Genomic DNA, 27946 nt, shown 5'->3' on the forward strand with positions numbered 1-27946 from the left:
ACTCACACCTTGAATATTATGTGCAGTTCTAGTCACCACATCTCAAAAAAGATATTAGAATTGGAAACAGCTTCCACATGAGGATAGATTAAAAAGGCTGGGACTGTTCAGCATAGGAAAAAAAAAAAAACAAATGAGGGATATGACAGAAGATTATAAAATCATGACTGGTGCGGAGAAAGTGAATAGGTAAGTGTTATTTACCCCTCCTCATTACACAGGAATCAAGGGTCACCCAATGAAATTAATAAGCAGCAGGTTAAAAACAACAAACAAAAGGAAGTACTTCTTCACACAGTGCACAGGCAACCTGTGGAACTCATTGCCAGGGGATGCTGTGATGGTCAAAAGCATAACTGGGTTAAAAAAAGAATTAGATAAGTTACTGGAGGATAGGTCTAGCCATGGCTATTAGCTAAGATGGCTATTAACTAAGAGCACCCCATGCTCTGGGTGTCCCTAAATCTCTGACAGTCAGAAGCTAGGACTGGACAACAGGGGGACGGATCATTCGATAACTGCCCTATTCTGTTAGTTTCAGGGGAAGCATCTGGTACTGGCCACTGTTGGAAGACAGCATACTGGGCTAGATGGACCATTGGTCTGACCCCATATGGCCATTCTTCTGTTCTTATGTTAATGAAATGAGGCTTGTTTGACAAGACCTATTTTTCATAAAACCACATTAACTGGCATTAATTATATTCCTATTCTTTAATTCTTTATCAGTTGAATGCTGTATCAGCTATGCCACTGTTTTGCCCAGGACTGATATCCGGCTAACTGGCCTATCATTACTCAGGTTATCTTAGTTGCCTTTGTTGAATTTGATGCAACATTAGCACTCTTCCAGGCTTTTGAAATTTCCCCAGTATGCCACTTTACTGATGTTAATGCATGGTATGTACTGCAACTAATTCACATAAAGCATATCATGCTATTGTTGAAGAGACTTACTCAGAAATTCCATTGTTATTGAAGGAAGACAAGGAAGACCCAGCACCAAAATCATTCCAAAGTAGTATTTTGCCATTTGAGCAATAAAATATTGAAAACTTTATCATTACAACAACCTTATTTTCCCCTTTTGGTTGAATTCTACTGTATCAAAATTGAGGGACAACACTTGCTAATTATTGTTCTTAGTAGTAGTAGTGTGTGTGTATATATATATATATATATGATCTACTTCTTTTCATGTTTTTTTCTATGTACAGAAAACTGCATGCCCAACCGAGATCACAGCCCCACTGTGCTACATGCTGTACATACAAAATAATACATAAAATAAAATAATAATAATTAGTATTACCATAGTGCTTAGTAACCCTAGTCATGGCCCAGGACCCCACTGGGCTAGCCACTATAGAAACAGAGAACAAAGAGACAGTTCCTGCCTCGAGAGCTTACAATCGAAATAGGACATAGGTGAAATCAGGTTCTAGAAGTTATTAGATAACTAGTGTCCCCCTTCTTAATGTGCATTCAGCCCGTGAAATGGTTCTCGTGATGTAATATTTTTATCTTGTAGATCATTGGCCGAGTGATTTGTCACTCACCATTGGAGAGGGGAAGAGGTAGTATGTGTGACTTTCTGTGAAAACCCAAACTAAACAACAACGCTCCTCATGTAGTTGGATTAAGCTTCCTTATCAAGCAGTTTGTAAAATGGGTGGTATCTGAGGAATGAGAGAATGGAACTAAAGCTCCAAGCCTCAGTCCTTTTGGAGGCCCCCTCCTCAGGGCTTATTGTGGCAAATGATCACCAAAAAAAACAAAAAACACAACAAGCAAATCATCTGACATACAGTGGGCAATCGATTATCCCCTGCTTTAGCCAGCAAAGAGGGGAGGAGGAATTTCTCTTCCCCTTTCACCCACTGTCCTCTTCTTTTTATACTCCACCCCAAGCAGCCAAGTGTCGTGCAACTAGAGATCCTAGTTTTAAAGGGCCCAAGAGCTGTACCTAGCACACACATGCCCCAAAACCCATTGCCCTGTTTCACAGTTAAATTTCTAATTTACCTCCTTACTCTTCAAATGCAATAGCTAGGACTAGACATAATTTGAGCAAATCTGCACCCAACGTGCCTCTGCTACTCCAGATTTTCAATACGTGGCCCTGCTACTCCAGTCCTGGAGCCCCTCACATCTGCTACTGGAGAGAACCATAAGCAATGCACAGCACAGCTTTCTAAACAGCAAATCATGCTAGAAAATCTCAGTCACATTTTGGAGACAATTACAACATTGAGTAAGATGGGCAAATGCCCAGAGTCTGCAGATGCAGCTCACTAAATTCATTCCTTACAAACCAAACTAGCATTAGAATTCAGGTCTTCAGACTAGAGAACTTTAACAAAGGGTTAACAAACAAACGGTGAACGAGTATCTTTGTAGATCTTTTTTCCTCTTCAAAAACTATATTCTGAGAGTATAAATAACAGATTCATATACTTTATAATAACTAGAATCTATTATTCAGAGGAGGGCAATGGTGTATCATGGTCAGAATTCAGACCTCTGTCACAAACTGGTTCATGACCTTGGGCAAAATATAGGGATGTTATCCTTTGTGAAGCACATTGACACCTGTGGATGAAAAGCATTGTACAGTATAAGTGCTAAATGTTGTTTATTATTGAGGAGGCACTCAGATTTCACAGGATCTGGATCTCAGTGCCAACAAAGCTGTAACCTGTACCATAAGTAACTCTCTGGTTCGCACACATTCCTTCCTGATCTTCCTTCACCATATCGATTTGGTATCTCCAACAACACTGGAGTGGTGGCTGCTAAGTCCATTATTTTCTCTCTCCCTAGGTTTGGAATGCATTACAGTTAGCTTTCTTCTAAAATTGACTCCCTCAAATGCTGTGTACAGCCATCCATGAGCTATTTCTGTTCCAGCCTGACAAGGACAGTGACTGAAGTGCAACTCTATTGATTAAATACCTCTTTTTTTCCCTGTAACAGTCCAAGGCATTTAATCAATATGGCAATGCCCTGTATCATGGTCCAAAGGCATAATCCCCAGTGATCATAAACTGCCTCTAAGAAACAGAGGTAAGTGATTTTATGACTTGACATCTGTTGAAATGTCCATGTACGGTTGCAACAGACACATATATTTGCCTCTACAAACCAGTTACATAAACAGAAGTAAATATTACTGTGGCAGAGATGTATAGTTTCAGGTTGAGGAACAAGACCCTTTTGACATAATAATTTCAAATACATCCAAAGGAAGAGTCTTTTGTAGAAGCACCTCTGTTCTAGGCACCATACATTTGCTAAAGGCATCTGTGACGGAGTGACGTCCTGCTCCTGTCTTCTGCTCTGTCTACACCCATTGTTCGGAGACCTTTTGCTGTTAAGCCCCACCATGTGGTTTATTTATATTTCTCTTCCTGCCATCTTACTGATCTATACACCACATCATTTACAACAGCAGTTTCACCTCAGCCTTCTGTGCCTCTTCTTGGTGCAGGCTCCGCTAACCTGCCTTGTTTCCCCAGCCCTTCCTTCCTGTGCCACCTTCTACCCTCTGTTTTAATGGGCTAATTAGTTCTTTAATCCTCCCCAGCCCATTTTAATCCTCTATTAGGCTCAGGGAGGGGCATTAATGTGTGTTTAGGTGATCAGAGTGCTGGCTCAGCCATTGGTTCCCAGTACTCTGTCGCAGCATCTCACAATCTATGGTACTTATGTGGCCCCCACTACTATGGTATCTAAGCGTCTCAATTTTTGTTTTAGTTTCTTAATCTCACAACATGCCTCTGAGGAAGGGAAGTGCTATTATCCTGAGGTACAGGATACCAATGGAATTTAGGAGCCCAAATACCTTTGAGGATCTGGGCAAAGAGACTAAAGCCAGGTCTACACTAGAAACTTTTGTCAGCAGAGTAATATTGGTTACGGATGTGATTTTTTTTTTTTTGGTAACATTTCTATACCAGCAAAAGCACTAGTCTCGTTTGATAGTAGATATTTCATCTTCTGCTCATAGGCCTGGCTAAAAATGCTGTAAAGTGAAGGCAGATAATGGTAACTCAATGACTGACAGCACCTCAGAGCAGATGAGCGTGTTAGCTTTTCCCACTCAGGACACGGTGCAATAAGAAGCACATGTGGCCATCACTCCCTAAGAGCACTGTGTGCTTGGAAGGAATTTTAAATGACACCTAATCAATGAGAGAGACCAGGGAGGTGAAGTAATATCTTTAATTGGATCAACCTCTGGTGGTGGAAGGTAGAAGCTTTCAAGCTACACAGTGCTCTTCTTCTGGTCTGGGAAAGGAAATCAGACTGTCTGAACTAGATACAAACTGGGACAAACTGAAATAAATTGTCCTTTCCTATTGCCTAATGCACTTAGTAGGAGCTGATACAGGAGTAAAGTGCTCATCTCACACTGACCATCAATAAAGGCCAGTGGGTATTGGCATCTAACTCCCTTAGGTGCTTCTAAAAATCACATTGAAGATATGTAACCACTGGAACAGCAATTCAGCGGCAGTATGTACATAGCCAATTTCAGTGATAGCTTTCTGTCTGCATCGATAATCTGAGTGCTGATCCTAGGTGTGGCATAAGATACCCAGGGGCAATAGGTAGGTAAAATTCACATCTATACTTAATATGTCTCTGAAGTTCCAATGACCCAGAGCAACGCAGAGCCCTCTGGTTTGTAGGGACACATGTAAAATAGCACGTGATGCCCTATCCATTTCCTTCCCCTTCACAGCCTGGTCAGTTTGATCTTTGCTGGTGCCACACTCACACTCAAGAACAGGGACAGGTCAGATGTATCCAATTGGTGTGAGATCCATGGAAGATTGGGGCCCCATGAGGCCTTCTATGGCCACTAGAGTCTTTGAAATTCTCCCCAAGACTGCCAATAAAGCTACCAAAGAAACAATGTGAATTCAAGTCAGTGGTTCTCAGCCTTTATCGTGACTCCATTCTGAAAGAGACAAAAGGGCCAGGACCATCTGCTCAGAATCCCATCTAGCCATAAAGAAAGGGAGGGTGGTCCTAATGCCCCTTCACCTATTCGTGACCCCCAGATTGAGAACTCCAGGGTAAAGTCATTAGGAGTAAGACGTGCTCTAGGGCATGGCATGCCTGGACTCTCTGTACTGAGGAGAATTCCACCCTATGGGGGAGAAGAAAGATTGCCCCATGGGCCCAGTGCTCAACTTTGAGGACTGGGCTCAATGACCAGCTCTGCCACAGGCTTCCAGAGTGACCTTGTGCAAGTCACTTACTCTCCTTGTGTCTCCTCTGTAAAAGGGGGATAATAGTATTTGCCCACCTCCTGCAGTGAGGACACATTAAGGGTGTTGAGATACTCAGATATTCGGGTGATGGAAGCCATCTAAATACCTTAGACAGAATTGAAAACATTTCTCCTACAGCTTTCCATAGCCTATCCAAAGGCCAGGCAGGACTTGAAAAAGAGTGGCTATTGAAATGCCAAGATGGGATGAATGAGGAAGGAACTTTACAGAGAAATGGATAGTGAGTCGCTTGAGATTACTTTACACTTACCCAGTTATAATGGGTGTCTGAAAAAAAAAATTGGCAGGCTTGAATGTTATAAAGCTGAAATATGACCTCAAATGCAGTAACACTTTACTTAGAATGGCCTTCTCCCCATCCCCTTAAACATTTTGCAATAGCGCAAAGATTTTTTTCTACTGCCTACAGGTATCTGACTTCCCTGTATTTATTCAACATGGAACAGATTGATTTAAATCTTTGCCCAGGGTTATTTTTTCTACATTGCATTAATTTTAACACATAAGAGAAGGTCATATATGTGGCAGAGTATCCCATTTGGGACAGCAGAAATAGCTGAGCTATTGGAGGGGAAATACACACAGATTTAAAGGGACTCTTTAAATATACAAATGCTCTCTCTTTACTGGGGTGGGGGAAAACAATTACATTTACATTTCTTGGAAGCACTGCAGGGATGGCTTATAATGCCATTAAAGTGAGAATCCATAAAAACCTGATCAACTAAATGCCATTTTCAAGAGCCCTGCTTGCAAAGGAGCTCTGACTTGTTAAGGACCATTGTAAACTTTAATGCAATCCAATTTCTGATCATTTAATCCGATGTGCCTGAAAATTAAAACCGGGGCCAAATTCTGCTTTCATCTTCCCCAGGGTAAATTCAGAGTAACTATTGATTTCAATAGTGACTGCAAATTTACACTGGGTAAGATGAATGCAATGAATGAAAGTCATCTCTCCAAACCCAACCGTGGGAAAGACAACCAGGCAAATCAGCTTTGCTTGGCCACAGGATGGGGATTGACAACAGCAAATAATTCTCCTTCTAATAAGGCAGTGGCAGAAATTCTTCCTGGCTTTTCATTGTCTGGGGTATTATCCATGGGAAGAAGAGCTCAGTTAGATAAAGATACATTGTTTCTTTAATTAATGCCCCCAACAAAAGAAAATGAGCAAAAGAAGACATAAATATGGAACTCTTCTGAGAAGGAAAAAAATGCTGAAGGATAGAAAATAATTGTTTTAATCCTATTAAGATGATGATTAATAAAATGAAAGAAAACGATGTTTCAATTAGGTTATGTTTAAAGCTGTTTCACTTACAATCCATTTCTCCTTCCTGGAGTTCTTATTTGCATTATTTTTTACCTCCCTGGTAATGGTCCCTTTCACTGATGCCTAAAGGGCTCAGAGATGCAAAACTGGGGCACAAATGCATATCCGCTTTCTGGCATTACTCCTTTGTGAACAACAGGATTGGGGGGGGGGGTTTGAACCAATCTGCAACCTCCTCTTTGGGCAACCTGCTCTCTCTCCTTAGAATCATAGAATATCAGGGTTGGAAGGGACCTTAGGAGGTCATCTAGTCCAACCCCCTGCTCAAAGCAGGACCAATCCCCAGACAGCTTTTTGCCCCAAATCCCTAAATGGCCCCCTCAAGGATTGAACGCACAACCCTGGGTTTAGCAGGCCAATGCTCAAACCACTGAGCTATCTCTCCCCCCCCCCTTCTCCCACTCATCTTTAGGGTGGGATCTCCCCAACGATGGAGCATCCTCAATTCCCATTGGTAGTTGAATGTTCACAGCACCACCCATGGTAGGGCCCTTAGGCTAGGTCTTCACTGCAGAGTTAACTCAAGTTGTCTACACTCGAGTTAACTCTTCTGAGGTTGGCCTGACCCGAGTGAAGGCACCTGCCCCGAGAGATAACACTCGTATGGCACAGAGTGAACGGACTGGTAGCACAGAGTGATTGTGTGAGCAGTTGGAGACTTGTGCTAATTTAAGATGTAGCCAGTACTCCCTGACGGGCTTACCAACGCCAGGTAAAAGCATCACCACATTTAAGTTAAGTGTTTGTGTTTGGAGGGAACCCAAGTCAGGGCATCACTTGAGTCAATGCTGCAGTGAAGACAAACCGTCTGTTTCCTGCTGGAAAGCAAGTCTTCAGCTCAGAGAACTTACAGGTTCCCCAGGCCCAGATACTATATCACTGAATGTAAGTGAGGTAATGAATTCACTAAACCCCCTGGGACCTGTGCTTTGGTGTTACAGGATGTCCCTCAACTTTCTCTTTCCTGTGCTTTACAAGGCTAAAATAAACCAGGCTTGGCAATTCAAGTCAGTGTACATGAATCTATGTCACCCATAAGGTGGGCTGCCACATGCTGCTGGCCAAGGGAAAACAACTGGCATATGAACATCATAAAGGAAAGGCAGAAGGTGCGTGTATGTCTCAGCGAAGTGGCCGAAGAGATCTTACGGGGCTGTTGGTTCAGCCCATTATTATTTCTTTAAAGTTGAGGTTTGTTTGGCTCTGGCAGTTTGTTTCAGATCTGTGAACTGGTAGAATGACACAGCAGAAAAAAACAGAGGCAATCAGTAGGGGTCTTCTCCACAAGGAATAATGCTTAGAACAAGAAAGCAACATAAATTACCAGAAGCACAAAAGGAAATGGAAAAGTTTGGATTTACCCCAATCCTCTGATCCTGGCTGTGGAGCCAAACTTTCCCGAAGCCACTCTCCCCTTCTGTCACCCAATCAGTCAATGAACAGCCCTTCCCCCTAAGCACCTGTGTAAGGACAGGGAGGAGCTGAACGTAACTCCTTGTTCACCAGGAACAGATAATGCCCCTGTACACCCGTCACTGGGCCCATCTCCAAATTAGAACTGGCATTTCTGAGCCTCCATCTGGGAGAGAGCAGTCTGGCTGACATTAGTGGTCTGGCCTCTTTCATGGGCTGCATGGGAGACTGCAGATTACTGTGAGCAGTTTTCTTCCTGATTTAGAATGGGATTTCAAAAATGCAAGAGCACGTTCACTTTCCCTCTCATTCCATTAGGTGTAAATCCCATGGATCGAAACATCAGGAAAACTTTAGTGTGTAAAAATTAAGGCTGTGTTAGGCATAGGTCCGGGGAACAGGCCTCAATATAGAAGTGGGTAAAGAGGATTTTCTTCTCGCTGAGTATTACAAAGAGACACATTTTGGCATCGATTCATCATGTTCATTCCCCAATCTGAAGTAGAGCTGAGTGGAAAACCAAGCGAGGAAAGCAGCTTTTCACCCTGAAAAGCAATTTTCTGCGTGGCCAGAAAAACTATGTAAGATGGGATCCCAGGAGACCTCACAGACCTGGGACTGGAAAAAAATTAATGAATGAACCACTGATGTGCTCCAATGGCCTAATGCTACTGGGGAAAAAATAAAAGAAAACAAAAATATAGCAAGTCTCAATAGAATATTGGGCACATATAACTAAGAACAGCATCTGCAGTTATGCTACAAAGATAAGTTATAAGTGCTCTTTCACTCCATGTGCTTCTGGGTATAAGAAGATCACCAGCTGAGGTCAGAAAGACATCTCCTCCACAGGGAAAAATTCAGGTCATGGATGTGTGCACACAATTCTCACTGACTGTAAATGGAGTTGCACACACGCATACACCTCAGGACAAAATTTGGTCATGGAATATTTTATAATTAGGTGCATTATAGGAGTTCATAGTGTTATATCTAATCAATATAATTCTGCTCACGCTGGTTTTACCCCACTAAATTCAGTGCCACTACTCCTAATGGATGCCAGTGCAAGTGAGATGAGACTCAGGCCCAGTATTGCATTACTCTCCCTTCAGCATCCGATGTTGGTCATTTATGGAGACTGACTATCAAACTACATGGTCCATTGGAGTTCTTTGGTACTGCAATTCATCTATTGATGAAAAACTGTTACACATTGCCTGCATTTCTCCCCTTTGCTTTCCTACCTTACATCCAGGCTTCTCCTGGGGTTGTGATTTCTGGATAAACCAGATGGATTTCAGAGGGGAGCAAACCAAATTTCTAAAAGATCTGGAAAATAAGATGTGCTGACATATGAAAAGGTTCAGAAAAGATCTGGAGAAAAAACAGGTTAATCGCCTATGAACTCAAAAGGATGTAAAAAAAGGAGACATTAGTTAGTAGGGTCAGAACAAGAAGTGCAAAGCTAAAACTGCAGCAGAGGAACTTTAGTTTAACTCTTAGCAAAAAAGGCTTAGAAAAACTGCCATAAGAGCACGCCAGGCAATGGATCGAGCTGCCAAAGGAGCATAAAGAATCGTCTTCTCTAGAAGTGCTCAAACCTACTGACAGCCATCAATCAGGCCTGGCGAGGGACAATAAAATCAAGCCAGCTCCACACAATGGGGATGAGACTAGATGACCTACTCTAGGGGCTTGGTCCTGAACTACTGAGTCAATGGGAGCAGGAGCAGGCTTCAGGTCTCTTCCAGGGCGGTGGGTGCTGGGAGCTGAAGATAATACTTCTCAGCTGGCTATAGAATAAACTGTATATGAATAGCTCAGAAATCAAAGGAGATTTCCCCCAGTTGCTTAGCTAGAATCCCAACCCAACCATAAGGACTGTTTACTTAATGCACATGAAGTGCATAAATACTATGGCGATGAAGAGATATATTAAGTAGACAGACCACTGTATCTCCAATCTTCAGACTAAATGCTGTCTTAAGGATGCATGCTTGTTTCCCATTGACTGCAGTGATAGCTGTGTGGGTATGTATGTGTAAGGACAAAACATTGGCTCTTGGATTTTAGAAGTGATGCAGTTGATATTTTCACTACTTACGCAAATAAAGTACGTGCTCAGGCAGTTTATGATCTGCATAAGAACATCCATTCCACAATTTGTTCAGTTCTGATTAGTTTTCGATGCTAAAATGCAAGGGACGCCAGAGTGAAGTAAAAAACTGATGCTCTCTCTCTCTCTCTCTGTAGGCAGTGTTGCCGAATGAGACTGTGGATTGATGTGGCAGGAGTAGTTAATTTCTGGCAGCCACTGCAAGCATATGGTGACGTTTATCCATGCACGTGGGTGCCATGCAATACGATACCTCTGAGCCAGGCAGGCACTGCAGGCATTTCATTACTTCTCCATTCAGCAAGGCCAAAGCACGAAACTGATGAGGAAGCGAGAGATGCTCCCCTGGACAAGAAGCTCCAGGGCTAGACTGTGGTCCAGATTCTGCTCTCAGTGACACCAAGAGGTTTCTGGTATAACGCCACTGAAGTTACTCCAAATTCACAGCAGTGCAACTAAATTTGGCTTTATGGCACTATTCTCATCTATGTTGCATCCCCAAAAGTGTTTCAAAACTTAGTGTCCAGGAAAAATTAAGGAGGAAGTGAATTAAATCTGTACGGTAGACAGAGCCACCATTGTTTTCCCTCTCCCCCAACCGCACAAGTGTCCTATGGGTAAACTGTTCCTCAGCCTGACTCAGACAGTCCAATCACGCAGCCTGCCCTGGATGGCCTTTTCCTCTCACTTCTGAGTCCTTGATCTTTCGGACAACCGAGGCAGCTGTGCTACATTACCACGTGCGACTGACTCACAGCTGCAACTAAGCCCTCTCCTTATCGCAGGACCCAGAATTCAATCTGCTCCAGGAAACAGGATGTGGCTAAATGTTCAACAATACACCTATTTCCAGGTGGGCAAAGAAATATGTTCTCCGTGTGGCTTGGAACTCTGAATGATCTGCTGATTTACCTCTGTTCTTCATCTTATAGACCCTTAGAGAGACTGCATCTTGGTTGCCATTCCTCTGTCTCTGGAGTTCATTATTTAATGTCACCCAGTCATCCGCAGAAGAGGAATCATTCCTGCATGTCACAAGATATTACATTCTCTTAATGCCCTGGGCTGACTCCACATCCCTTGTTGGTTTGTGGAAAATGAGAGGCGGATGAATCAAATCCAGGTTTCCTGAATGACAGTGATAAAGAAACTTCTCTAGGCTACCAACTCAGCAGTCTCCTTGTTGAATAAGCATCAGCAACAACACTATGAGAATCTACAGGTCAGTACAGGTTTGAGAAGTCCTTCCATCCTGCAAAGAACCCAAGGAGTGAATGAAATGCAGTTGTCATACTGCAAGAAAATGAACTTTACATCTGTGTGATAAAATAGTGGGCATTGAATAAAATTCTCAAATCAACACACGTATCAAGGCCAATATAAAGGTTTCCATGTTTGTAGGCACAATAGAATGCAATTGGCTTAATAATGATAGGATATTTTTCAGAGTAATAAAATATGGTTTCTTTTAATTTGCCTTCCATTTTTTGAAATGTAGAGAGAGCACTTAGGTCATGGTTTCAAGTTTTTCTCTTCAATGATAAGGACTAGAAACTTCCTTTTTTGTTTAAAATGAAAGCTGAGATTCTCATGTAATCCTGTGACTCCAGAAGCTGGGGATTTAAGAAAATATCTGGATATCACGAGGCTCAAGATAAAACCACGAGAACTGGCAACACTGCTAGCGTTGTGGCTGGGTTTACATATATTTGCATTAACAATCTATCAAGGTACCTATAAAGCATCAATCACTGCAATACTCAGGCATGAATTTCCCCAAATACTTTACAAATGTTAATGAATTAAAGCCCGTGAGATATTATTATTACCATCACCCATGGCCCCATACACTCTGGGGTAGAATGGGACTAACTGCTGGAGCAATAACCTCTAAGTTCCCTGCAACATTACTTTATCCTGTTGTCACATAATACCCTTCCTTTCCATCCCTGTACCTTCACATTACCCCACACACCTATGGCTGGCTGCTCATAGTTGAAAATGTTCATTGATGTAAAATGTGTTGATTATTTTCCACAGTGATTTAGTTTGAGGAGGGGTTTTCCCTCCCTACTGTACTCTCCAGGCAGCCAGGCTCCCCTCTCCAGGCCCTGATCCCATGATCTAGTCCAGCATGAAGTTTCCTAACCCTCCCCTATGTATTCCAACAAAACGTCAGCATTTCTTTGCGCTGGCTGTCCGGGCCTCAGCTGCTCCACTGTTCTCCAGGCAGCATGCCTCGCCGGCTTAGCTTTCTGGCTGCTCCACAGTTCCACAGCTACAAGCCTGGCTAACCAAACCCCGGATGCTTGGCTCTATGGAAGAGTGCAGGGGGCTTGCACAGTAATCCAATCCACTCCCCTTTGTGGAGAAAGCTGGGGAATGAGAGACAGGTGAAGGCAGGGCCCAGCAGGGCAGGGAGACAAAACAAAATGCTTGGCTGCAGCAAAATGATTTCCAGAGGTTCTGATCAACTGCAGCTCCCACCAAAAGCCAATGGATGATGTAGGTGCTCAGCATATCTGAAAATCAGGCCAGTCCTAAATATGGCTTTAGGTCCCTAACTGTAACTACCTAAGCTTGAAAAATTTAGCCAAAGCAGAACATCTTCTGGCTACAAAGTTTTTTCATGAGATAATTATTTGCTTGTGACATAGTCTGAATATGGCCTGTACTTTACGTCCCACGCTGCACTGTGATCTCACATGCCAAACAGGGTTGGGGCCTGTGGGTACGTGAATGGGAGATTTCTAAGGCACATCTAAACACTTCAGAAAGAAACAGGAAAAGGCAGTCTTCTGTAGCAGCCACCGGGGCACTGTGTTGTTGGACATACCACTGTTTGGGCTCACTGCAGCATGGGTAACTACATTCCGTCAATGTCAATCCCTCTGCTGGCTCAACTGGATTCTTTTCTTCCTTTACTAAACTGTTTTCTAGTGGTGTTGTGTGCTAATAGAGCCTGATCTGACCATCATTACAGCCAGTGGGAGACCTCCCCTGAAACAGTTGCTGCGTTTCACCTCCAAGAGGGATGCCATTTCAGTGCTGGTAGAAATGATCTGTATGTCCAATTTACAGAGCAATTTGTAAAATGCTTTGTGATCCTTGGGGAAGAAGGGCACGGTCAGAAATCGAAGATCGTCACAAACACATTCATTACATTTATATACATCTTAAGTGCTTGCTGTTTAATATGTTACAAACGTAAAAATAAATGCAAACCTCCAGCTTTTTCTATCAAAAGATAATTATAATATGTAAACTTCATTTTTGTGCACTGACGTTAAAGTATATTACACTCTGAGGGAACTTACTTCGTTCACTGGGTGTTTTATGAATATAAGGGAAGGGCGGGAAAGGAAAGAAAATACTTTATAGTGCTATCTGAAAGATGCTTATGCCACAGAAAATGGTATAATCTTTACAGCAAGAGGGAATAAAAGACACAGGGGTGCTTGTCTTTGACACTAAGGACCCTTTACACGACTCTGACAGCAAAAACAGACCTTAAAGTGGGTGTATATTATATTTATGCTTACTTTAAGGCCCCTTTATACTGTTAGAGTGGTTTAAAGCTGGCTGAGTGTAACCGTGTATAAGGCCACAATGTAGCCAAAGTCATTCAGTGAAGGTGAATCCTTCCAAGCATCAAGCTATTTCAAATAACTGCCTCTGATTTGCAAATGTTAAAGTGGATTTTGAGGTCAATAGAAGGGTTGGGATATAGGCTCTATAGCCAAGCACCATTTGTTTTTTATTTAACTCTTTGCAGTAGATGAAAAAAAAACCCTGGGATTCTGGCAAGATTCTGGTAATTGAACTGTGTTAATTCTTACCAAGAATTTATTTGGCTATTTCTTCAATGGAGATTTCAGATCCACTTACCCTTTGCATGGGCAGAGAGTGGCATTATTCTTAATAAACTGATTTGGTGTGCCCTAGAAGTTTCACACTTTCACAATGGATTATGCACTGGAAAGGAAGGAAACCAATTCAAACATAAAAACAGGGGACTGTCCAATGAAACTGAAAGGCGGCAAACTCAAAACCAATAAAGGGAAATACTTTTTCAAGCAACATATAATTAGCTTGTGTCATATGATGTTGTTGAGGCCAAAAACGTAGCAAGATTCGAAGAGGGATTGGATATTTATCTGGATAACAAGAATATCCACAGTTATAATACTTAATGCAAACAAAAAGGCTTGGAAGGGATATTAAACTGCAGGCTTTGTGGCATAAGCCATTCTCTAAATATTAGGGATCAGGATGAGACCTCCATGGGGGGCAGGTTATCCCCACTGTGGGGTTTCTTGCACCTTCCTAGAAAACAGCTGGTGCTAGTCTCCATTGGAGACAGGCTGCTGGACAACATGGACCTTGAGTCGGATTTGGAATGCGGTACTGCCGACCTCAAGGGTTCTCTTTCTCTGGAGCCACATTATTTTTTCAGTCTTTTCTCTAAAACCGTGTGGACTAGACATTTAGGGTTTTTAAAAGGAAAACTCAGATGCTTATGTATTCCCCAAGAGTTGAGGCTTTCAGGAAAAACACAAATATTATGAGATTCGTGATAAAATCAGTGCAAGCTGGCAATGTTGAACTGTATTATTGAGTATTATATTCCTACAGTCCTAAATGTCCCATTCATTCATACATCGTGTGTCTTTCAAACACAAAGCTAGTGAGAGAGTCAGGATAGACTGAAGGGAGAATGAATGGAATTCCGTATGCTTATACTTAGAAAACAAACTGTCTTATTTGCTCATAAAAGAGCTCTCACCATTATTATTAAATCAGCAAACATAATCCAAATAGCGATAAGAACTCCATCCTGCTCCCATCAATGTCAATGACAAATTTCTCTTTGACATCAATGGAAGCAGGATCAGGCTCTCACGTTCTACAGCCTTGGCAATGATTTCTTTTATTTTTTTTTTAAACCTGTTCCTAAAAATGTTTCTGGAAAAGAATAATATCCACGGGGGACAGACTCTTAAGAGTAAAGATAAATATGAACAGAGTTTATTTTTATATGTTTTGGATTTATGTAAGAAAAATATCTTTCACAATAAAAAGAACCGATACAAAATTGTTTCTCATAAATGGACAGCGCTGCTGGTTATAAAAAAGAATGATATCCTGTCCCATATTGGGCAACCAAAAAAGGCTATATGTATAATATACCCAAGAATCTTGACCCACTAAAAAAAGAGCTACTGTAGCATTTACCGTGACCTACAAAACACGAGGAATTTTTTACCCATCATAAAAAGTGTTTGTTTTAGAGAATTGTCTTTAAAAACTCTGAAAATGGTTTTTGAGAAGAGTCTGTGTTTCTGTTTAGATCTCCTCTTCGACTTTCAAGATCATTCCCGAGAACACCTCGATCCCTGACTGCCCCACAGACTCGCCACTGGCTATCCGGGAGGGCAGACGGGCAGAAGTCCCAGAGGTGCAGTCTTGCACAAAATGTACTGTCTCCCTGCGTGGCTGCTGGTAGTCGACCAGCTTCTCCAGCGTCCGGTTGAGTGACTCGACATTGTCTGCCAGCCTCTTGTTCTGTTCCACTAAGTTCTCCAAGATGAGGTTCTGCTGGATCATGAGGGAGCTCTGCTGCTGGTACCAGGAGGACAAGAGGGTGCTTTGCTGGAGATGGGCATCCATCAGCTGCTTCTCAAACTCTGAGACGTTGTACTTCCGCTTAGGATGCCGGGCAGTCTGGGATGACCGCCTCCCATAGGTAGCCCGCTGCTGCATCTGTGGGGAGGAAGGTGGGGAGGGAGAGGAAACTGAGGTGTGCAGTGCCCCCCGCTGCTCTAACGCATCTGTCTCAGCTGGCATAGGCATTTCAATAGTCCTCAAAGGCACCCATGTGCAACCAGGCACTTCCTCCTCCTCATCTGTGGGGGATCAAAATATCAAAACATGAGTTCTTTACACGTTAGCAACATAGAAAGCAGCCTCTTTGGTTAATATGCTAAAGGAACGATGTCTGCTGTGTGGGTGTGCATATGAGCTTAGGAAAGGGGCATTAGTTTGACTGTGTGCATGTGAATGTCTCAATAGGTCTCATTCTTTGTATTTGTGAACCAGAGGGATCTCTCTCTCTCTCTCTCATGTAATTGTTTCATCTGAAATATTAGGTGATAAGGTCCTGGGATGTTAAATTTCCTCATGTCCCATAGAAGATTTCCTGCTCTGCAGGGTGAATTCCTTTGAGTAACTCCAAGCTCCTGTACAAGGAGGCATCCCTGTCCTAAAGGATGGGGGTGAAACGTAAGACTCCAGGATCAAAAGCTGTTGTGTGAGAGATTCTGCCTATTTGGATCTGAGATTTCATTTGCAGAGTCCTCTCTTGCCATAAGGTTGGCTGTTGCAATCTAACTTTGCAGTGGAGATCACTTCACAGCCACCAAAGATAACCTTATAGAGAAAGGCTCCTCACCCTCCCCTGTTCCCACAGCTTTCCCCAGTCTGTTGATGTATGTGGATGGGATGAATGGTTTTGTTTAGGACTCTTTACCTGACTGAAGCTCCAGAGTTATGTGAGGGCCATCAGTGTGCATCACATCATCACCACCACCACCATCCTCCTCCTCTGCCACCACTCTGGCCTCAGCCTCTTTAATAGCCTCCTCCTGCCCAAGCAAAGGACTTTCCAAAATCCGCACCAGCACAGTATCAGGTCTGGGCTCCCCCGTTGAGCGACTCATCTCCACCAGCTTCTCCTTGGTGCGCCTCTTCATATCATCCCATCTCCTCCGGAGGTCTCGGGTGGTCCGGGGGGACCTGGCAACAGCATTGATCTTCCTGGCAATGCTGCACCATATCTTCTCCCTTTCTGGCTGGCTCAGGTTGACTCTCTCACTCCCATAGAGCCTAGCGTGGTTTTTGGTCACCTCCGCCACCAAAATCTCAAGTTCTACAGGAGAAAACTTTTCCTTCCTCTTCCGGGGGCCAGCAGCCATTTTAAATCTGCTCCTCTTGCAAAAAACGAAACAGGAAGGGGCAATTTGATGCTGGATTCTCATCAGGACCACTGCACATTGAAACACTCTCATGAAATACACATGCTATGCTGATGCTGGTCAGTTCCTGCTCAGACACTGGGGCATAATGTGGCAAAGTCCATAGCTGTGTCCTTGCTAACAATGACAATGACTAAGAAAACGCTATACGCGGGGGCTTGATGTTACTAGAGCGTCACTGGAACAGAAATGAGGAGACACACAAGGATAAAATCCTCAGCTGATGTAAATTGGTGTACCTCTATTGACTTCAATGGAGTTATGCTGATTCACACCAGCTGAGGATCTGGGCCACAATCTTTAACAGGTTGAAATAATCTTTGGGTCAGATCCTCCACTCACTAGCCCTGATATAACTGAGGAGTAACTCCAGTAAAGTCAAAGTGGTGGAGGTCTGAGGAGAATCAGGCTCACTGGACTTTCTCAGGCTCAGAACATCACGCACAGCTGGAAAACCCCATTTTTTTCTGGCAGCAGTTTTACACTGCGCAATTCCAATGACTTGAGGGGAGTTACTCCTGAATTACACAAAAGGAGAATCACCCTTCTAGAGTCTGATCCTGATCTCACTTACATTTTGACAGCAGTTTAACCCCCTTGACTCCACTAGAGCCGCTTCTTATTTACAACCATGACTGTGATACAGAAACAAGCCTACAGAGTCTGCAGGTTAGAGTTTCGGCTGCTTAAAAAGGGAGGTTAACAGCATCAGATGGTAAGAATCATGCAAACAAGAGACAGAAAAGATATTTGGGGCCAGATTCACTGGCATAGCCTGGTGGGGTAAAATTGCTGTGAATCTCGTTGATCTGGCCGGTTACGCAGGGTTTTGCAACTGCTTTGCGGCACTAGAGTGACACAAAATAGCTGGAGGTATAGATCCATTACATCATCTTGTGCAACTCTCTGCCAGTGCAGGATTATTCCCAGAGGTCTATTCTTCAGTTACACTCTTAGAACTATAGTCAGCAGGTGCAACTCCCATAGAAGTCCTGGTGCCAAATTCAGCAATGAAGTAAGAGGGGGTGTAAATTGGTCAGGGAATGGATGTAATTGTAACTTAAACCAATTTGGCAGTCACAGGAAAAGGGATGTAATTAGGGACAAGAGAGGAGGGGGACGTAGCAAGAAAAGCAATAGAAGGGTTCAAGATAAAGTGGGTGTAGGATCGGTAGAGGGAATGGGATCACTTATCTACAACCTCCTTGTTGGCGGCTTTTCTTATCACAGCGTTCTCTTTGGGCCTCTCCGTATGTGAGGAACTCGTTCTTAAAACTTGACAAATTATACCTCTTTTCTGATCTAATTACAAGTAACTTGCACCATCTTTTTATCACTGTTGATTCTGGTCTACAGGGTGACACATTTCCCTCTAGGAGTTTGGTGTCCGGCCACATACGTTTCTGCTGCTTTGTAGGTTACACAGAGTAAATTCTGGGATGGAGGGCATGCTTCTCCTCCAACTTACACATTCTGTAAATAAGAGCAAATCATTGTGTACTGAAGTCAATTAAATTTACACTTGTGTGAAACATGTGCAAGTGCCAGGAGAATAGGGCCCAAATGAATCACTGTTGATTTACACTGGTTTAATTGACCCAAACTGTCTCTGGATCTGTGAAAAATTTATAGAACACAACGTTCAAAAAAGAAAAAAAAACTAAGTAACCCAAATTAATAGTATTTAAATGGCTCTGTTTTATTTTAAGAGTGTTACAAATACACCTAAACAGTCACTGATTTTAATGTAGCAAACACGTTTCAACCTCTGCTTAAAAAGTGGGGAAAATATCCAGTTTTCATTTTAAATTTATCCCTATAGTAAATTACATTTGTCAGATTCTGAACAACAGTGGGGGGGGGGGGGAGGGGGATATCAGTTTCCCTCTTTTTTAACTATCACATAATATGAAAAACAGAAGGATGCTGGAATTAAATGGTAGTACACCTCTACCCCAATATAACACGACCCGATATAACAGGGATTCAGATATAACGTGGTAAAGCAGTGCTCCGGAGGGGAGGGGGAGGAGAGGGGCTGTGCACTCCGGCGGATCAAAGGAAGTTCGATATAACGTGGTTTCACCTATAATGCAGTAAGATTTTTTTTGGCTCCCGAGGACAGCGTTATATCAGGGTAGAGGTGTAATAGCAAAACTGTTTTAATGAAGAATACTTAGCACTAACATAGTATGTCACATTTATGAAAGAGCAGCGCAAATATGAACTTACCCTTACAATAGCCTTATTAGTACACAAGTATGTTTCACACAAATAAAGACAAATATTTCTTTATGCTGTAAAGTCATCTTGTGGAGTTCCCTGATATTGGTAAATTATTAGGGTTGGTTTTAAAAAGATCTGTATAATAGTATGGCCAGCAATATCACTGTCTGTAGTTATGCAAGCTAGGGGACGGACAATCAAATCTTATGATTCGGGAGGTGGGGCCAAGCAGGCTAAGGGACTGATCCAATCCCATTGAATTCAGTCGGACTCTTTCTTTTGCCATCAGGCCCTAAATGCATTATTGGGAGATTTTACCTTCTGCTGAAGCACTAGGTGTCAGCACTAGTGTCAAACAATGAAAGAGACAAGATACCAGAGGTTGGCAGATGGATTGATATTCTGATATGATTAGAGCAGGGGTTTGGTTTTGAATATTTATCAGACAGCTTCAGTTCCTCAATATGTTGCTCATTTAGGATGCCAATAATCACAAAGAGGCACCTAACTTAGGACAAAATCCTACATCAATGAAGTCATTGCAAAACTGTCCTCTGATTTTAGTGCTTCAGGATCAGGATTTTAGTAAGGTTTTAGCACCAAGTATCTGGTTTGCATATCAAATAGCATGCAGGAGAACAAGAGCTTAAAAATCACAATGGATTTCAATGTCAATGGGCCTGACTCTCATTTAGATTCAGCGTGTATTTACATGAACATTTAGTTTGCAGCAAGCTGGGGTGTTGCATTAAGTGTCCACCTGGCCCCTGCTGAAGCACACTATCAGTTCCTCAGTGTGCTTCGATCGACCCTGCTTTGAAATGGGAATAGATCAAAGCACACCAGGGAACCGTTAGTGTGCATCAGCAAAGTCCACATGGACAATTAGTGTGCAGCAGGATAGTGCCGGGTAAGACTCACACTCCAGCTTGCCACAAACTAAATGTTCATGTAGACAAGCCTTAAGGCGCCTTTACACTGCCAGTGTGATGTAAAGGAGCTTTTGTGTATCTGAAAATCAGGTCCAATGGCCTTATTGGCTTGCGAAGTATAAAAGTACACCTCTACCCTGATATAACGCGGTCCTCGGGAGGCAAAAAATCTTACCGTGTTATAGGTGAAACCGCGTTATATTGAACTTGCTTTGATCCGCCGGAGTGCACAGCCCCGCCCCGCCCGGAGCGCTGCTTTAGCGCGTTATATCCGAATTCGTATTGTATCGGGTCGCGTTCTATTGGGGTAGAGGTGTATTACCAAAAGAAATATACCAAATAGTAGTAGTGATAGATTATACTGTAAGCTTCTGCTGTTGCACTCAATGGGCCTGATTCTCAGTTACACTCACAACACTCAGAGAAAAGGGATCTTGAGGTAAATGAAAATCAGACACATGGACTTCCCAGCAGTGCAGGAAAAGGTTAGATTTCTAAGGCCTGATTCCTCTCTCTTTTCCACCTTGGTGTAACTCCATGGATTTCAATGGAGCTAGTCCCGAGTTACGCTTGTGTACATGAGATCAGAATCAGATCGTTAAGCATCCTGGATACTCTCTCTTAGGTAATTAGTACCCCGATGGTTGCCAAATTTGCCACAGGCTCTTTAAGCACCATAAGTGATCAAGGCCTTTGTTTTCCATCTCATCTGAAAGGCACCATTCTCCAGAAGCAGAGCCCCTAATTCAATGCTGGGACACTGGTTCGGCAATGAGTCAGAGAGAAAGGACTGCATCCTAAAATGACTCATTGCAATATGCTCTGGGCTTCTTGAAGCTCCCCCATCCAAACAGTAGTGAATCTCAATCCCACTGAGTTTACAAGCTATGAGACGATGACAAATGAGGAGGTAGGATTGCATGGCCATGTTGCTAACACATACATATATTGGACATTTTTAAAGAGTTAGCACCATTTACTTGTAATGATATACAGTTCATGGGTTTATTTTTAAAATAAAGCACTCCCATGAATGTTTGAGATGATTTTAAGAACGGGGCTCTCCAAATTATATCCTGTAGTTGCCCAATAACAAAAAAAGAAACTTTCAGCTGCTTAGGAAAGCACTTCAACGGGCCATAGTTTGTTGCCAGGAAAGATGAGTTGGCAGCGTAACCTCAGCTAATGAGTACTCTATCCATACCACCTGGACACATCAGACAAGCAAAGTAGGGTCAGGGGCTTAGTCAGTATATTGAACATAAATATCCAGGTGGAAAAACGTTCACCCACACATGTGGACATGTACCACACACCCATTCACAGAGGTATAAGACATCATACTGCATAAACGCTGAACTCCTATCAGCAGCAGGGATACTCACATGAACTCCACAAATGCTCTAGTTCTGAGTCAGATTGACAATATTGTCTATAATTCCCTTCAAGTCAAATGGTTCAGTCTAAATATAATGAAGAATGTCTGGTCTGATATTTTAAACAAAGAATCCCCCCTTACTGAGGAGATCATGACTTCACTATGGCCTTGTCAACAGACCTAACTTTACTAAGCCACCTGTTTCCTGCAGCTGTCTGGTTGGTTTGCTATCTCTACTAGATGCTTATGGCATGACCATTCCTTACAAAAAGTTATGTTCCTAAATATGCAACCATGATAAATTTAGTTTATGTAAAGCTATTGCATCCTGATGTTGTTATGCCCAGTATGCATCAAGCTGAATTCACTCTTGGCCTTATGTAACAGACTCTGCCTCATTGACATGTCCTGCCATACAATCTATATCAGGGGTCGGCAACCTTTCAGAAGTGGTGTGCTGAGTCTTCATTTATTCACTCTGATTTAAGGTTTCGCATGCCAGTCATACATTTTAACGTTTTTAGAAGGTCTCTTTCTATAAGTCTATAATATAGAACTAAACTATTGTTGTATGTAAAGTAAATAAGGTTTTTAAAATGTTTAAGAAGCTTCATTTAAAATTAAATTAAAATGCAGAGCCCCCTGGACCGGTGGCCAGGACCACTGAGTGCCACTGAAAATCAGCTCGAGTGGCGCCTTTGGCACACGTGCCATAGGTTGCCTACCCCTGATCTATATAGTACATTTCTCTCATGAAAACATAGAATCATTTGGGCCAAAACACGTGATGGACAAATTTTGTTTCTTGTAAACAAACCACTGGCCAGGATTCAAAAATTAAGATGATTAAACTAACACCGAGCTACAGAAATCATCTCCCCTGATAATCCGAATGAAGAGATGCTTAGATGTTATCAGAATTCTTCTGCAAAACAGCCCCTTAGCACTCACAAGCATCCATCTGAAAGCCCTAAACAAACCTTATCCCAATAAATATTTGATCACACAGATCCATTGTTTAGAGGAAAAGATGGGTTTAAATAAATGTTATGGCTCAGACCTTGCTGAGGTTAAATTCCTGCATTCACTCATCTCATTTATCACTTGGACTGCAGCGGACTCGAATACCATTTCCCATGGTAAGCAGCTGTTTTGTAATGGGCCGCATTTACAATAAAATAAAACACACATACAGACAGAAGCTGCTTCAGAATAAAACACTCTCCAATCTGTAATCTCAGCCTGCCTTTCATATGCGGCCACTGGAGCAGGCAGAAAAGAAAGCACACTTTTTAGCAGAACCACCTGCAGCAGCCTATTTGTCATTGGAAGTTAAGCACAATACAGTTTAATTGTAAAAGGCATTGTTCATACCACAATACCTTGCAAGTTCACAGGATATTGCTACAATAAAGAAGGATGAGAGTCAGCAGGAACAGTGGACAAGGAGTGGCATGAAGGTGTAGCCCATTACTTCATTTTATCATTCATTTATTGTGTGTTGTATGATGTTATGATTAACTAACATGCTATGTCATATATAATACTTGTCTACTAAATAGATTTAAGTTGTAGGACTATAGAATAATAGATTGATCAGTAGTCAGAAGGGATAAGTATGCATTAGGTATCTAGGTAAGTAGGGCAGAAACACAAGGCCTACAGGCTCGGGCCTGTACGTTTTAGCTTAGCCATACTAGGCAATAGGCTTAAGAAATGCTGATATAAGTAAGTGACCAAAGAATGACCCTATGACACAAGTTTATGGGAAGAGATGTACCAATGAGTGGTATTGCGAAAAATTAACTGTAAGAGTAATTTTGAGTACAAGTCACATGCACAGCGTGTTAGGTGTAGTCAGAATCATAAGAGAAAAGAGGTTTCCCAGATTGGGTAAAATGAGTTCCCTATGGGAAAACTCCAGCAAGAGCCATCCCTCTACTGATGATCAATTGGCAAGGCAGCCATCAAACCTTAACAATATCATTGAGGATGTGAGTATGACTATATTTCTAACTTGTGCATAGGTCTTTATAGGATTTCTATATGCTTGGGTACTCATAACCTGAATTGTAACTTTAACAAAATTGATAAAACAAACTAGACCTTGTACTTGTCAATGTATGTGTATGTCTTTGTGTGTTCCTAGAGACCCTAAATCTGAAGCAAGTAGCAGAGGTGACTTTCACTCTGCTAAGCTGGAAACTGTTGCCACCAGAGCTGAACCCACAGTGGTGCAATACAACATTACTAAATTCACTTTAAATAAAATAAAAGGTTAGAAAGGACTCCTGTGAGTAAGTGGGGAAGTAGACCATAGAGCATGAATATAGGCATCCTGACGAGGTGGATTTTGACCTGCATGGGACAAACAAATTAGTAGGATCAATGCAAGTGAACAGACTGTTCAAGGTAGCTGTGATGATGGCAGCAAAGGGTGAACCCTGAAAATGAAAAAAATGGGGATGGGGGATTGAGAAAAGTCCAGAATTGGTAGAGGAGAAGGAAGATGTAGGGATATTGGGAGCGAGATAAGATGGTAGAAGAAGAGGAGATCAAGAGAATGAGATGTAAGAGGAATGAAGAGCTGGAAAGTGAGGAGATCAGTTATATATGCTTATGGAAGTGGATGGGGGGATGGGGGGTGGAGGTTTTTGAAAGGGGCTGGTTAGTGTTAGTGTGTACAGAGAAGTAATGCTTCAGCTTGGAGAACAGAAAGTAGTTATGATGGGAGAGCTGCTGGGAGAACACAAAGGATGCAGTTAGAATAAGCAAGACATGAAGGAACAAATCCATGAATTAGCGATTCAGTACATTTTGGGAGGTTTATTTATTTGTGAAGGGACTGTCATGACTTGGGACCATGGGAATTTTGGCTGGTAGGAAAGTTTTGTTTCTACTTCTGGGGAAGGGGTTCAAACAAAGGCTTATCTGTAAAATTAAAAAAAAAATCACTGTTTTAATGTAGTTTGCTTAGAACCTTTGCAATGCTTTGAGTCCCCGTTACAACTTTTTATTTAGCTCCCATTACATTCATAGACAGAATCGCTACAGAACAGCTTTAAAATCCCCCAAATAAAACTTTCAATCAGTGCTAATTACTAAAACGAGAAGCATGTTCAGCCATATTCATTCTCCAGACACACATATCTAAGCAATAACCCACAAGAAATTAGTTACCACTTCTCTGCCATTACTCATCAGTTAGGATTCTGACCTGCAAGCACTTCTACTCTTGTATTCCCATGAGACAAAGTAATCGTGTTGTGTTAGTGTGTTACATTCACATTGCATTGAACAATGATGTGGCATCAATTTGCAGTGACTTCTCAGCATATCATAATGCAGTCTCATGGATTAAGATGCAATGCCATTGCATCATGGCACTACATCATCATAGTATGCACAAAATAAATTTGGGACGAATGATGTGCTTGGTAAATAAGGTTCCAAGGACAAATCTATAGAAATCAAGACTGCCCTACAAATTTCAGAACAGTAGCACTCCTTTATCAGAACAAATGATTTAGTTGGTGTTGGTCCTGCTTGGAGCAGGGGGTTGGACTAGATGATCTCCTGAGGCTTCCAACCCTGAGATTCTATGATGAGTAACCATGAATTGCATTGTGAGGTTCAAAATGCCAAGGGACTTCAAGAATCTGAGAAGGTAAAACTGGAGCTCAGAACAAACTAGTGGAACTTTTTTATTTACCCTGCTGTACCTCTGTTTGACAAAAAAGAGAACATAAAAAAATCCAAAGTAGCTATTTTTGCACATGCTGAAGCCAGCCCTTCATTGGTAGCCTCCAGATCCACTGATAGATCTGTCTCTATCAAATAACCCAAAAAAGATACAGAGCATTCCTGTAAGTGAAAAGCATGGTGTGGTAGTCCAGGGCATTGGAATATCATTTCAGGCCCACACCAATCTCAGTTTCGTAATACCAGTGAAGATGAGAAAAGCCAGCCTCCGGTGATCAGGAGTGAAGTCAGAGGACCTCATGTGGAAATGTGACCCTATGTTGCATTGATCATAATGACTAACACTTATGACACCCTCAGCATTTTATCTCCTTCATTTTAATTCAGAGAATGACAGGATTAAATGACCTAGATTGTGCTCTAGTCATCTGTCAGAAAAATAAATTTAAGGCAACTAATAATTAGCACATAATAAAAAGAAATGGAAGCAATCATAGAATCGTAGGACCGGAAGGGACCTCGAGAGTCTTCTAGTCCAGTCTCCTGCACTCAAGGCAGGACTATGTATTATCCAGACCAGTGATTTTCAAACTTTTTTTCTGGGGACCCAGTTGAAGAAAATTGTTGATGCCCGTGACCCCCTGGAGCTGGGGATGAGGGGTTTGGGGTGTGGGAGGGGCTCAGGGCTGGGGCAGAGGGTTGGGGTGAGGGCTGCAGGGTGGGGCTGGGAATGAGGGGTTCAGGGTGTGGGAAGGCAGGAGGTTGGGGTGTTGGAGGGGATCAGGGCTCTGGGCTGGGGCTGAGGCGTTTGGGGTACAGTAGGGGTTCTGGGTTGGGGGGGCTCAGGGCTGGGACAGGGGGTTGGGGTGCGGGAGGGGGTCAGGGCTCTGGGCTGGGGGTGTAGGCTCAGGGGTGGGGCTGGGGATGAGGGGGTTGGGGTGCAGGAAGGGGTCCCAGGTTTGGAAGGGCTCAGGGCTGGGGCAGGGGATTGGGGCACGGGGTTGGGGTGCGGACTTACCTCCGGTGGCTCCCGGTCAGCAGCGCAGCTGGGGTGCACCGTGAACCACGCTGCACCCTGGAAATGGCCAGGAGCAGGTCTGGCTCCTAGGCGGAGGCGCGCAAGCAGCTCCGTGTGACTCTCGCCTGCAGGCACCGCTCCCCCAAATCCCATTGGCCGGTTGCTCGGGGCGGGGGCAGCGCGCAGAGCTCTGTGGCCCCCCTGCCTAGAAGCCAGACCTGCTGCTGGCCACTTCTGGTGTCAGAAAAGGTAGGCACTATCCTGCCTTAGCTGGGCAGCGCTGCCGACGGGACTTTTAACGGCCTGGTCGGCGGTGCTGACCAGAGCAAGGCAACCTGCTCCTTACATGCCGTGACCCACTAGTGGGTCATGACCCAAGGTTTGAAAAACTCTTGATATAGACCATCCCTGACAGGTGTTTGTATAGCCTGTTCTTAAAGATCTTCAACGATGGAGATTCTACAACCTCCCCAGGCAATTTATTCCAGTCCTTAACCACCCTGATAGTTAGGAAGTTTTTCCTAAACTTAAACCTCCCTTGCTGCAATTTAAGCTCATTGCTTCTTGTCCTATCCTCAGAGGTTAAAGAGAACAATTTTTCTCCCTCCTCCTTGTAACAACTTTTTATGTCCCTGAAAACTGTTATCATGTCCCCCCCTCAGTCTTCTCTTCTCCAGACCAAACAAATCCAATTTTTTCAATCTTCTCTCTAAGTCATGTTTTCTAGACCTTTAATCAATTTTGTTGCTCTTCTCTGGACTTTCTCCAATTTGTCAACATCTTTTCTGAAATGTGGCACCCAGAACTGGACACAATACTCCAGTTGAGGCCTAATCAGCGCGGAGTAGAGCAGAAGAATTACTTCTTGTGTCTTGCTTACAACACTCCTGCTAATACATCCCAGAATGATGTTTGCTTTTTTTGCAAGTATTACACTGTTGACTCCTATTTAGCTTCTGATCCACTAAGACCTGCAGATCCCTTTCCGCAGTACTCCTTCCTAGGCTGTCATTTCGCATTTTGTATGTGTGTAACTGACTGTTCCTTCCTAAGTGGAGTTACTTCAGATCATTTCCCCAGTTTGTCCAGATCATTTTGACTTTTAATCCTATCCTCCAAAGCACTTGCAACCAATCCCAGCTTGGTATTGTTTGCAAACTTTATAAGCTTATTATCTAAATCATTGATGAAGATATTGAACAGAACCAGACCCAGAACTGATCCCTGCTGGGCACCACTCAATATGCCCTTCCAGCTTGACTGTGAACCACTGATAACTCTGGAAATGGTTTTCCAAGCAGCTGTGCACCCACCTTATAGTAGTAGCTCCATCTAGGTTGTATTTCTCTAGTTTGTTTATGAGAAGGTCATGCAAGACAGTATCAAAAGCCTTACTAAATTCAAGTTATAACACATCTGCCACTTCCCCATTATCCACTAGGCTTGTTACCCTGTCAAAGAATGCTAGAAGGTTGGTTTGACATA

General features: G+C 42.8%; 1 protein-coding gene across 8 annotated transcripts in view; it reads right to left on the reverse strand.

Moving 5' to 3' along the window:
- The window catches only part of TSNARE1 (t-SNARE domain containing 1), a 686859-nt gene that overhangs the window by 182138 nt on the left and 476775 nt on the right, over positions 1-27946 (reverse strand). For 4 of the 8 annotated variants that reach the window (XM_026646856.1, XM_026646837.1, XM_024213558.2 and 1 more), the window contains one exon: positions 15220-16077. The exons of 2 other annotated variants lie outside the window; for them this stretch is intronic. In XM_026646856.1, coding sequence (XP_026502641.1) covers positions 15518-16077 — 560 coding nt within the window. In that variant the 3' untranslated portion in view covers positions 15220-15517. Of the gene's footprint in view, positions 1-15219; positions 16078-16674; positions 17161-27946 lie in introns of those variants that run through there. 2 more of the 8 variants (XM_026646877.1, XM_026646862.1) reach the window with 2 other exon arrangements.

This window comes from Terrapene carolina, unplaced genomic scaffold (genome assembly GCF_002925995.2).
Source record: "Terrapene carolina triunguis isolate 2854851 unplaced genomic scaffold, T_m_triunguis-2.0 Scaffold58, whole genome shotgun sequence".
Lineage (NCBI taxonomy): Eukaryota > Metazoa > Chordata > Testudines > Emydidae > Terrapene > Terrapene triunguis.